Consider the following 12,772-nt stretch of genomic DNA (forward strand, 5'->3'; position numbering starts at 1 on the left):
CAGTGAAGGCGGCAACCCTGATGCAGACACGCGTCTCTTCAACATCTGGACACAGAATCATTGATGCAGGACACTTTTGTAACATGCAGCCGTGAACTGTCCCTTCCTCTGATACAGTTTGTCAACAGTATTTTCATAGTAGTTAGTTGCATTATTTGTTAATTACCTTGATACTGAATCATGAAATTCAAGCCAAGTCCCACAGTTGATCAGTCAGAATAAACAGTGAATGAGTCTCAGACCAAATACTTCACACAATAATTTAATAAAATCAACCACAGACTAGAAAAAGAGAGCAAAGGCATTTTGTATTGAAGTGGGGAAAACTAGCAACAGGAAGTTTCTTTCCACTGTAAGCTCGAATTATTACATGTTTACAGCAAATTCATAACACCTTCATGAGTTCAGTCAAGCTATATCTCTACACACCATCATTGTACGCAACATCTCTGTATCAGCTCATGTTAGCCAGCTCACTTGTAGCAATCAGATGAGACGAGCAACACTGAGGTTTTGACTCCAGACATCAAGTATAACCGAGGCGTACTTTAAATTTTCTATAATTAATGGAGATGGAAGTTGCAGTAGCTATTCAGTACAGAAGGTACAGGCTCCATGAATCATCCAAGAGCAGAAAAAAGCAGCTGGGGTTGTTGATGTCAACAATGTGAACGAATAGTAATTTTCATTTGAAAGCACAGCTGACTGCAGCAAACACAGAAATGGTTCAGGTTTAAAGGAAATCACAGGATGAGGCGAACACTGAAAAACAAATCAATATCTCGAGGACCCCCCTCAAAATATAATACGTCACTGTGTGAGGCCGTCTGAGAAATTAGAAAAGTATCAGTCATGACTGGTATTGGCGCTCAGACAGTCCCCATTCAACGTTTCCTCCTGAGAAGACACTTCATGGAAAATAGTGCCTTTGCAGTCTTGGAGTTAACTTGGAGGAATTGTTCAGTAGTCTCTTCAACTCGAAAAAAGACCTCTATCTGTGATGCAGCTGGAAAAAAATCACATCATGCAAAAAGGACTGGCCATCTTTTAAATATGCTTCGCCTTTGAAACGTTTTCTTTTCAATGCAAAACACTATCCGATCCTTTTTTCAGCAAGGAGACGTGCTCAGAAACTTTGAGAGGAGTTAATACCTGCATGAGAGCGAACCAGGCCGACACCAACTGATCTCTTTCAGAGTATATTTAAGACGGATAGATGGGTCTCAGGCAGATTAGCACTGAGGATGAGCTCTGCTAAAACCAGATGGTAAATCATTAAATACATTTAAAGCAACATTATTTAACTTTTCTTTACCTTAAAATGACAGATTCAAAATGATGTTGAAGGTTCAGTGTCTTGTATTAGAATGAATGGTGTCTGTGTCTCAGCTACTCTGCCCCCTATCACTTGTTTCTGCTCTGTGTGATTTGTTGGGGGGGGGTATCAAATCACCGTGTTACATACATGTTTACTTCAGGGCGGTTCTGGGGAGGGGGGCCAACAGGGGCCATTGCCCCCGTAACTTTGAGTCTGGACCCCCCTGTGGCCCCCCCGACAGGGAGTCTGCATCAATAATACAATGACAGATTTCTTGCAATGATTTTGTTTTGAAGGGAAAGGCAGAAATAAAGTGTCTCAGCAGTTTACTACCCAATCAAAATTGCTGAAATTGTAAACATTGTTTTGTCTGAATGAGGGATTTATCTTTTTTTCTGGGTTGTATGTGCCCCCTCACAAAAAACCCGTCCCAACCTGGCCCCCCTATTAAAACTGGTCTAGAACCGCCACTGCTACAAGTTTTCAACACATACCATTGTAATGATGTAATGAGTTTTGTTTGTTGTCAGCAGGTTGTTTTAGACTTAGGATTTGTATTAACAACAGGGGTGTTGCACTCAGAAACTAAAAGGCCAATTTCTACATAATCCTGCCATAAATTTGGTTCACATGGCAGTTGCTGCACTTGTGAGAAAGGAGTTAGCCAGAAACATAGGTTTTACGCCACGTAACATCAACGAGATAATTTAGTTTAGTCTTAAAATGCTCTTTTCGTTTTTTCCTCTCCTTAAATGTGTTATATAGGCTCTTGTGTAGCCTGTATGTGAAAAGGTCTTGAAAGGTAAAAAGCCCAAAGTCCCCGCCTCTCTCCCACAGAAAACACTGCTTCTGAAACTCCTTGTCAGTAATCTGCCTTGAATTCCGTGACTTCTTGACATTACTGTACGTCACATTGTCCCCGGTTTGTATAATTTAAAGAGACAGGAGCTAAAACAGAGCGTTCCATACAGGAAGCACGGCAGCACTGGACAGTATGACTTTTTTGAGCATCAAAGCATGTAAACCTATTCTAGTTGTAGCACAAAATAAAATGATTAATGTTATAATGACCATCATGTGTCTCCTTTAAATGGCTGTTTAGGTTTGGATAAGAGATGGTTGTTGTTGCTGTATCTATCAGGGACTTGCATCCCTGCCAATAAATACTGTTGTGCTGTGTTTTTTTCGAGGTCTCTCTGTAAATAAGTTTCTTATGGTCAGGGGGTTGCAGCAGAAATGAAATATTAACACAACAAGGACAGAGCTTGAAAGCAGAAAAGAAAAGCACAGTGAAGAATACGTCAAAAACATCCGGTTAATGGCGCCGTGCTTCAAACAATCAGACTAAATCAGCTGTAGTATGTTTCACGTGCATGTGTTCAGCAAAAAGGACAACTGATACAAACTGAGCTGGATATTCTTGGTTACCATTTGTGTTACTTTGCGGATCTTTTTTTTGTTGTTATTTTACTAAAACCCATCCTAAAATGTTGCAAGATGTACAGGACAGTATTCTTTTTTAAAAAACAAAACAAAAAAAACACTCCAACAGCAGAGTCCACCACGTTTCATCTCTGTGTAGTTGAACACTCAGCAGGACGAGATGGAGTCATAAGCGTAGCAGCATAAAGGCACTGTGTTATTTCTACAAGCCAACAGACGTAAATCCAAGAGAAATCACGAGCATATCGCTGACCACTTGTTTTTTTGTCCAAAGGTTCAAACAAAAAAAGATCCAGGCAGGGAATGGAGGGCTGGTTGACCTCTAGACACCACCCAAACAGTTTTTTTTTTACTGAATAACTGTCGGACAGAATCCAGCGAGCATTCAGAGGAGTCTGAACAGAGAAGAGTCTGAACTGAAGGGGCAGATCCAAGTGCAAAGGGCACACAGTAGTGAGGGCAGTGAGGGCAATCTTGTTAGTCTATTTGTTCATCGCCCACAGGATCGAAACACACACACACACACACACACACACACAAAGACTGAGCTCACACCTTGCTAAGAATTATGAGAGTTGTGAAAGGAAATAAATGAAAAAAAAACATGTAATTAACACATACAGCAGGTATGTATAGACACAAGCTGCACAAAGATTTGGGGGAAATATTATTGTTTGCTTTCTTGCTGAGATCAAGATGAGAAAATCTATACAACTCTCATGTCTGAACGGTAAATATGAAGTTGGAACCTGCAACTTAGCTTAGCTTAGCACTACATCTGAAAATATGGGGGAACATTATGCTGAACTAAGCTAAGCGTGAGAGCAGGCTTGTTAAGGACATGTTATTTTTTCCAGACACTTATAAGGCTGATGATACTGATGAACATAACCAACAAAAAGTTGCCTTGACATTAAAAAAAAAGGCAAATTTGGTATGAGGTATAAGCATACAGTGCCTGTAGACAAGAATGAGACAGATCGGCTGCCTTTCAAGCTCATACTGATAAAACAGTTCAGCTTTTATGCAAATATAGAATAAAGCCTTGGATAGACTTGTTTTCAACCACATGTTAAAGGTCCAGTTTGTAGGATTTAGGGGGATCTTTTGGCAGAGAGTTCATAATTTTTTTTTTTATATTTCCATTAATCAGACTCACTGGATGTAGACTGCAGTAAAAGCCTCACAATGGCTGCCTATGTCAGTAGGCTATGTGTTACTGTCTTCAAAATTATTGCCCGCTACAGGAAGAAACAACAGCAGCAACCTCCAAACCAGCACTTACTCTAACCTTGTTGCTAACGGTACGAACCTGAACAAGCTAGTAGTTTTTTCCTTTTCTTCTGCAGTGATCTTCAGCCCGACCTTTCTTTATCATGACAGTTTCATGATAGGTCCGGCTATGTGGGAATATGTTTTCATTAGTGTATATTCCCCTGATTTTGTCGCCTAAGTATGAGCCTTTTATATCTACAGAGGTAGCTGGTCCTCTTCAATCTTCCCTCAGTATCCCTGAAAAGACAAACTAAACTCTGGCTCTACAGGTGGCCTTTCGGGGGTAGTTTTGCAGTTTTTGGTGGCCATTATAGGCAAGGGGGGTTCAGTTGGTTGCGACCTTCCACCACACAACTACATGCTACCAAATCCTACACACTGTTACGTAACATGTGCGTGATATGGCTAACGCTGCGTATCCCCCGTGTTCCTTCAGAGTGTAGTAGAAGTATATCGAAATGTGGAATACGGTTGGCAGCGGACTCTCAAGAAACGACAAGAAACAATAGCAGAGAAACTTCTAGAGCTCGTCATCACAGCTGCTGTTTCTCCCATGATATTTACATTAAAACAGTGACCCTCCCAAGTGTTTCTATGTTTAGTAGAGAATGTTTATGTACCGAGGGTTTCAGACACGATATTCTGGCGCCAGTCACTAAAATGACAAATTATTTGAACAATGACAAGCAGCTACAAATGTGTTGATAAAACAAAAAAAAGTTTATCAGAGGCCTTAAAGTATGAAGGAATGTTATGTGGTGCAACGACAGCCTCCTCTCACATCCGGTGCACAAGGACATCCACTCATCCTCACAACAACTAAAAAGCCACTCAGTAGAAAAAGAAAAATCTTCTGTGCTCAGTTCTTCACGTTTTTTTTGTTTTTTTTTATCCCGTTGGAATCAAAAGTCAAAAGGTTGTTGTCCAAGAAAGACTCGGTCTGTTTGGTTAGTTCCTTCGCAAATCCATTTTATACACATTAAGAATTGTACACTGATGACAGAGACATCACATAGTGCCTGGTAGGAAGGATGGCCTTGTCAGTGAACAACCGCAGCCCTCCTAGTAGTTGACCTCGTAGACAGTCGCTTTCTTATCTCCTGAGCCCGTCACGATGTACTTATCATCTATGGAGATGTCGCAGCTCAGCACTGAGGAGGACTCCTTTGACTGTAAGGGGAGTGACACATGCATGAAAATGTAAAAAAAAAAAATATATATATATATATATATATTTATATATATATAAAAAAAAAAAATTGAGAAAAGGGATGAAGGCCATGTGTTTGATAGACAGGGAGACTTTTATTCAATTTATTTCTCAAGTACAGTCACACATTTAACTCCCACTGCAACTTCGTGCTTCCTTGTCCAGACTTTCCTAAAGGCTTTTTGTTCAAATTTTTGTGTCCTTCATAAAAAAGTTAAAGTCCCAAAAGGGAGGTGAGCGTGTGGCTACATTTTTATTTTTAAAGATTTCTGATTTCCACTCGAGTGCACACCTTTCACAACCTTTCCTGGCCATGAATAACCATTTAACTTTTTACTTTCTCCACAAAAAGCTGATAGCCAGTAAGCAGAACAGTTCTGAATTAAGTCTGTAACTTTCTGAACATTAGACCTTACTGTACTCTGCCTCTCAGCTTCCTGTCATCCATGTTTATGTTCTTATGCTACATCTTTCCACACTTACCTGGAATATGCTGGCTCCATATGGGGTTCTCCATGCGTTGAGCAGATTGTCTTTTCCTGTGCTCACAAACCACTTCCCTGCGGAGGATGGCAAACCACATTAGGCCTGATCAGGATTTTGACAGTACAAGCAGCACAACAACTGGCTCAAACAAATCTCGTCTTGATAGATCTCTTGACTCGGGAGTCCCCTCTTAACAACTATCGGCTTTATATTGTTTTATATTTGGTGCAGGGGTAACTATTTATTTGATAAACCTAATAATAGTGAGTTATAATGACTCATTGTTTAACAACACTAGGATACTTTAGAAACAGTGCAAACAAAGTAAATCTTAGTCACAGAATGAGATAGTCAGTGGAGAGTGAAACAACATGTAACTGAGTGGAAATGTTGCATGTAGTCTTGTAAAATACTAAACTGTGTACATTTAGGAAAGAAAAGGTGACTCCATGAGGGGCTGTTGGTAACATTATTCAGAATTACCTGTCGCATTCACACTTGAGTGTTTGAATGAAATCATTCTAGTTATCTGCGTGAGAGTGCTTCAGCCATGTATGTGAAAGCATCGGACTTGTGTCCCCAACAGCCCTTCATACACTTGTGTATGTGAGCTTATACATGTCAGTTGTGTATGAGAGAATATTTTAACTGTGTGCGTGAAAGTGTTTCCACTTGTATGTGCATGTGTGTGTATTTAATTAAATTGTATGATGATTCTGGTTTCATGTGTGTGTGTGAGAAATAACTCTGAATAATGCCCCTTACGGCTCTTCATAGATCTGAGGGGAAACCTAGATTAACAGGATCTCAAGTCTACCTATGGCGTTACACTTGAGTAACATGCAAAATGTTATCACACAATGTTCTGAAATCCTTGAATAGTGATAAATGTCCAACTGAAGACCAGCTTCTCATTTTAACCACTGGAGGGCGAATTGATCCAGTTTTAATGGGATAAATATGATATAATACTCAAATACTGTTGGCATGAGCTCAAAATGCTTATTATGTAGGGATATTTTTTAAACTTAAGCGTGGTCGTTTATTAGTTATCTGCAATACAGTACTGACAAACTGATACCTTTAAAATGAAACTATAGTAGAGGCTTGTTGGTTAATTTAAGGCATTAAGTGACTTAGGGCTATATAAATAAGATGTATTTATATAGCCCGTAAGTCACAATATCAGTGCCATCATTTTGATTTGATTTGATTTGAATGTAAACATCAAAATAATCAATTTGCTCCTGCAAATAATTCATGCTAACACTTCAGCTTGAACTACGCTAGCTGACTCAAGTTTATGGAGTCTTGATTTTTAATATAAAAAAAGGTAATAATTTGTTTGAATTCATATGTCTTGTAGACCAGTTCAGCATGATTTCTGGCTGTACAAAGCCTTCTTCGGAAAATCACCTTCATTTACATTGTAAATTCACATTTCAGCTCATTTTCACGGTCTCCTACACAAACCTGCCACATTTTGTCACATTCCCACATCCTTTTACTTGCCATGTAGCACTATAAACCTGCTTATTTTCACTCGACACATATAACAGTTTTAATGAATTCACACATAATACAATCAACGAGCCATTTTCCCCAGGACTCGGTGCGGACAATCACGTAAGATCTCTCCACACACACTGGTTGAAACATGTTTGAAGACAGAATCCTGACGATAGGTTTGCTGATTCTTACCACAGTGAGCGAATCTGAGCGAGAGCACGCAGCTCTCATGCAGGTGGAGCTGATACTTGTCAGGTTTGGTCACGTGTAGGACCTCCACGTTGTTGTTCTCCATCCCCACTGCCAGCCACTCTCCCGTTGGACAGTATCCCAGCGAGAAGATCTGCAACCAAACCCAGCTGTTATGGCTCTTATAGTTCATATAAATGAAATACATAATCATTTCTAATCTTAGTTGACCTTCTTTTTTCTTCGCATGAAAACTGTGTTTGGGGTGCGGGGGTGGGCAGTGATATTAACATATCTATGTATGCTGGCAAAAGTCGTCTGTATGCTTTTCTACTTTTCTACAAGCAAACATTTCAGTCCCTGATGTGCTAATCTGTTGAAACAGATGGTTGTTGCAGTTTCTAAAATCATATTAAGTATCAGCAAAAGTCCTGCTGGAAAAATCACGATTGAGTAATTAAGTCATTTTCTTTTTAAAACACAACATTTTATGACCAAAGACCAAAATAGCACACAGAGATTACACCTTGTGTCTCCACAAACCTTGTAAATACAATCCTGTATTTTCTATGCCAAATCTCCGGTCTAAAAAAAAAAAAAAAGCTGTATTTTTTGGGAGGTTTACGAGGCTGAGAACAGATATTATAAGGCAACATCAGCACTCCATTTTCCACCTCTCTCTCTTTGTTCGCCCTGCCCTCTCTTCAGTGCACACTCACCTTCCCCAGTAGACACTGAGTTTGTGAAATGAGTCTTTTCAGGAAAAATTGCAGTAATGGTCAATTATTGCTGCTCTTCTGCTCACCTGAAAAAAAAATACTAAATTCCAACTGCCATTATTATTAGTGTTAAAGGTATTTGAGCAGACGGCTCCATCTGGCCTTTATTGTGGGTTAAATGTTCTGAACTGAGCTTGTAAATTACTGCAATAAAGCAAAGCCTGAGAGTGTAATCACACAAACTGCAAATGGCTGTGACTTGTCCTGAAATGGACAATTTTCAACAATCTGTGCCTTTTTCTTTAACCACCAAATAATAATAAAAAGCAATCCTGGGTGCAGCTTACTGACTAAACAAACTACAAACCACACAACTGTGACACAAACTACTATCTGTACCATATTCTAACAGCAGTAGAAGTAGTTTTGCACTAATAGGGTGTGTTTGTCTGTGAAAATGTGTACCTGAGAGGTGAAGTCGTGCTGCTGCAGCTGCCGTCCCTCCCTTAGGTCCCAGGACCGCACGGTGTTATCCAGGCCTCCGGTCCACAGCTTGGTCCCGTCATTAGAGATGTCTATACAGCTCGCCCCGTCCGTGTGGCCCTGGAACTGCCTGCAGACGAACACTCGAGTCAAACAAACCCATGTGCAATGGTGCAGTTATCATCAAATCAAAGAACTCGCAGGAGTTTTGGAGGTTCAAGAATGATCCGTAACACATCCTGAGTATAAACCCTGGACTGATTAACAACGATCCGGTGATTAACAGACCTTCTGCCAACATCAGGAGAACATATCAGTGATGCTGTGAGACTCTCTGGCATTCTTAATACATGGGTAAGAAACAGTGGTCTACTGTATGTCTGCAAGGGCAAACTGACTGATGCTGATGCTCCATACCTAACCAGAGTCTGGTTGTGAAGATCCCAGACGGCTATGTTTCCATCGGAGCAGCAGGAAAAGCAGACCTTGGAGTCGGGGCTGATGGCCAGAGCGTAACATGCGGGTGCTGATGAAGTCAGCTCAGCCTTGATCCGCGGAGTCGGTGTAGCCAAATCCCAGATTGACAAAGTACTCGCCTCGCCCCCCACAATGAGAGTCCGCCCATCCGGAAGTAGCCGGCAGGAGCGAATGTAGTTGTCTCTGTTCTGGTGTGACAGACGCACAGGAGTACTTTTTTACTGTTAATGAATATGTTACATTGCAGACTCATGTATGTAAGGGTCATTGCACTCACAAGGCAGTCCAACTGGGACACAGGGGTCTTGTTACCCGGATGACTGATGTCCCACACCTTGACGCAACCCTTGCCGCCGGTGTAGACATGACGCGTGGGGTTACTGATGGTGACAGCACACACCACCTCCCCGTGGCTGAGAGTATTGATCTGTCGTGCGTGGCGCGGGATGCCAGGACCGATCAGTGAATCCGGAGGAAAAGGCACAGGCTGCATTTGTCCATCAGCGCTTACATGAAAGGAGTAAGCTCTGGAGGAAAGAAAAGGTGCCACAGGGTGGTGAGAGGACAGAGAATACACAGAAGAGGAAATAACTTTTGATTTATTTAACACCGTGTCTGTATTTGGTCGGAGGAAACATACGGTTTTCCACCAGGAATGCCCGACAGGTTTGGAGGAAGGCCAGGGACACGTATGTGGTGGTGTGGATCAAATCCCACCTAGAGAACAGGAGGAAAAGAGCTCAGAAACAATTCAACCACAAACACTTTCCACAAAAACCAGAGCTGTTGGTATCATGACCATTATATACTGTTTGACACCGTGTGTTTAAACTGGAATTACTTCTTCATGACAAGACATGAACTGCCTTTCGCAGCTTGCAAGTCGTATGTCGGGTTTTATGTATTAATTGACCATAAACTACAAAGTCACCGCACTGTCAGCAGGTCAGAAGATGATTAGGGGTCCTATAATGTAACAGGCTGAATTAGGTTGAAACATAAAAGTCAGTTTTTTAAGTTATAAATGTTATTTCTAGACCATTTGAATGACAGTATTACAATGTGAGGCAAGCTCCATAATATATCAGTCAATACAAAACTAGCCATAACAAAATGAAGTCACTTTTAAAACAATCCTAATTGGAACATGTACAGTGCGTGTGTGTCGGGTTACCACTTGCGTCCGTCCGTAAGCTGCCACCGCAGCCGCAGCCACCGCGCTCATCTGTGGGGAGATGTTATGCAGGCCGGTGTACGCTGCTCCCGCTCCGCTCAGCTCTCCATTTATACCCGGGTGGGGAACCATTCCAAACGGACTGGGGTACGAGCAGGGCACCGCCAACGGTGTACGGAGACCAGGAGCTACAAAAGACAAAACACTGTCTGATAAGTTGGGACTTTTACATTAGCCTACAGGTGAGAGGGCATGTTTTATCTGATACATCTGATCTGATACAGCTCGTGAATCAAACGTTATGATGTTCTGGCTCAAAATGAGATGACTATCTTTATGCTAATCAAAACAGTTTCAAGAGAAGTTTCGTGTTCTGTGTTAAACACTCACCCAGTGCCTCGACTCCTGTCAGTTTACCAGGTGCTGTCCTGAGGCCTGGGGTGGAGGTGCTGCTGGGTGTCGGGGCATCAGAGCGGGATGTGGGGGTGCTGGACTTTGACACAGGAGTTGTGGACTTCTCATTCTACAACACAAAGAGACAAAGTCTTCGTACTCACAAACACTAATCTAAACACTGAATTCAGATGGAGAAGATATCTTTTATCTTATAGTTCATCGTCAGCTGACCAACAAGTCACCAAACACTAAACCTTTATTCTCTTTTACAGCTCATGATTCTCATGAACGTGTAAAATTAGAAAAACTACCCAGAGAAACGATGAAAAAGAAGATCAGAGGGCTATAATTACCCAGATGACTCACCAAATTAATCTCTTTGGATTTGGATGAAGGTGTGCTGCTGGAGGAGGCGATGGAGGAAGGACTCAGTGGAGCGTCCTTCTTCAGCAGGCGACGCTTGTCCAAGCCGTTCTCCCGGGGTGAGTGGGCAGGACTTCCTCGAGGAGACGCTGGATCCTGTGGTGAGTGAGCACAAAGATCGGAGAGTCAGATAGAGTCATGTTTTTTTCTGATCAGGTTACACAAAAGACGGCATCCTGCTAAACTGTTATACCTCGTTGGAGACGTCCACTACCAGGTTGTCATCGCTCTTCTCTCCGTCACTTTCCTGGGAGGGGTGCATGGAGAGACACATACTTAAGACACTTTTGTATGTATAAAACCTGCATGTGCATTTCCTGTGCGCAGCATTTTGGATCAAAGGGACAGTCTTCCTCTTTCCTCTATGCGTACATTTATGAGGGGTCTTTGGGAGAAAATGTATCTCTCTCTCTGAAAATACAGATCCCAGTGCTTTTATCCAATTTATCATCCCATTTATTTGATGGTAAAATGGTAATCATAAAATGTAATTGTTTTATAACAATAAAATCTGAATTTAATATGGAATAATGAATGTTCTGAGAGAAAACCATAAAGACTAATCATCCCTGTGGCATTTTTCCTTTTGTATGTCTGCGTGTTTTAATTATCAGATAAAGTGGTCAAAACGGTTCCATTGTGTAGCATCCAGATGGCTCGTTTGGCTGCAGTACAAACCATAAACTGCAACACACCGAGTACAAAACCAAGCAACGACCTCTGACATGTCAGGTCTCTCTCTCACTGTGCTTAAATTGCCAACGAAAAACTCAGAACACCCCTTTTGTCTCTTAAGTGGTGAATATTGGACCCAAAGTGTAGCTGATGGTAGTTCTGCCTTTACATTGTTAGAAAAAAATGTGCTCATGAAGTCAGAGGAAACAAACATGTGTGTTCACCCACATAGCGTGTAGACTCCTTATCATCCGTCTTCTGTTTCTTGCTGTCGGAGGAGTAATCGCTTGAACTCCTGTGCTTATCTCCAGCCCGAAAACTGGCCGAGGGAGACACGGACGAGCTCTGGAGGAAAACAAGAAGGGTTTACTTGAAAGAAGCTGGATCAGCAAAAATTTCCCCTGGACTGAAGATTCTCTGCAACTCCAAAATAACCCTGCTCTATTGCTACCTGCTTTACTTTTTAACGTCTATGAAGCACTTTAAACGGTTTTCTTTGAAACTACCTTTTCACCAAAGACAGGAAGCTTAAAACTTTTTTTTTTTTTGATGTATGTTATTGGATTGAATAGACGCCATCTCTTGCGTCTAGTTTTATATAAATCATTGTATGAGGAATGTTATTGACGTCTACTGCCTGGTGAAAAGCAACCACTTAAATCATACCAATCTTTTGAACGTGTCAAGACTTCCACTTTGAGCTAAATTAGAGTAAAGCAGCCGGAAAGTGATGCCACACCATGCTCTGCATCACTTTAAAAACTCCTCTGCCTCTCAAAGCATTTCCACCGTATCATGCGATAACAAAGCAGCGCTGCGTCCTTGACAGCCCGACTACACCGCCATGGCTTGAACTCAGCATTATTTTGAGATGTTGGGCGGAGGGGTGGGCGGTCGGTCCGCTGATGTCTCTCTCTCCTTAATCAAATATGGCATCCTTTAAATACCATTACTGAAGGATTAATCCTCTTTGAGAAGCAAAGATCAAAATAAGG

General features: G+C 41.5%; 1 protein-coding gene across 3 annotated transcripts in view; it reads right to left on the minus strand.

Annotated features, from left to right (window-relative positions):
- Window positions 1-4,737: 4,737 nt before the first annotated feature.
- Window positions 4,738-12,772, minus strand: part of LOC115581522 (transducin-like enhancer protein 4) — a 37,110-nt gene continuing 29,075 nt past the window's right edge. For all 3 annotated transcript variants that reach the window (XM_030416671.1, XM_030416670.1, XM_030416672.1), the window contains exons 9-20: window positions 12,006-12,122; window positions 11,296-11,349; window positions 11,046-11,198; window positions 10,674-10,806; window positions 10,284-10,471; window positions 9,750-9,826; window positions 9,387-9,636; window positions 9,050-9,297; window positions 8,615-8,762; window positions 7,434-7,584; window positions 5,730-5,806; window positions 4,738-5,206 (exon numbers count right to left, since the gene is read on the minus strand). In XM_030416671.1, coding sequence (XP_030272531.1) covers window positions 5,099-5,206; window positions 5,730-5,806; window positions 7,434-7,584; window positions 8,615-8,762; window positions 9,050-9,297; window positions 9,387-9,636; window positions 9,750-9,826; window positions 10,284-10,471; window positions 10,674-10,806; window positions 11,046-11,198; window positions 11,296-11,349; window positions 12,006-12,122 — 1,704 coding nt within the window. In that variant the 3' untranslated portion in view covers window positions 4,738-5,098. The remainder of the gene's footprint in view (window positions 5,207-5,729; window positions 5,807-7,433; window positions 7,585-8,614; window positions 8,763-9,049; window positions 9,298-9,386; window positions 9,637-9,749; window positions 9,827-10,283; window positions 10,472-10,673; window positions 10,807-11,045; window positions 11,199-11,295; window positions 11,350-12,005; window positions 12,123-12,772) is intronic.

This window comes from Sparus aurata, chromosome 5, assembly GCF_900880675.1.
Source record: "Sparus aurata chromosome 5, fSpaAur1.1, whole genome shotgun sequence".
Taxonomy (NCBI): domain Eukaryota; kingdom Metazoa; phylum Chordata; class Actinopteri; order Spariformes; family Sparidae; genus Sparus; species Sparus aurata.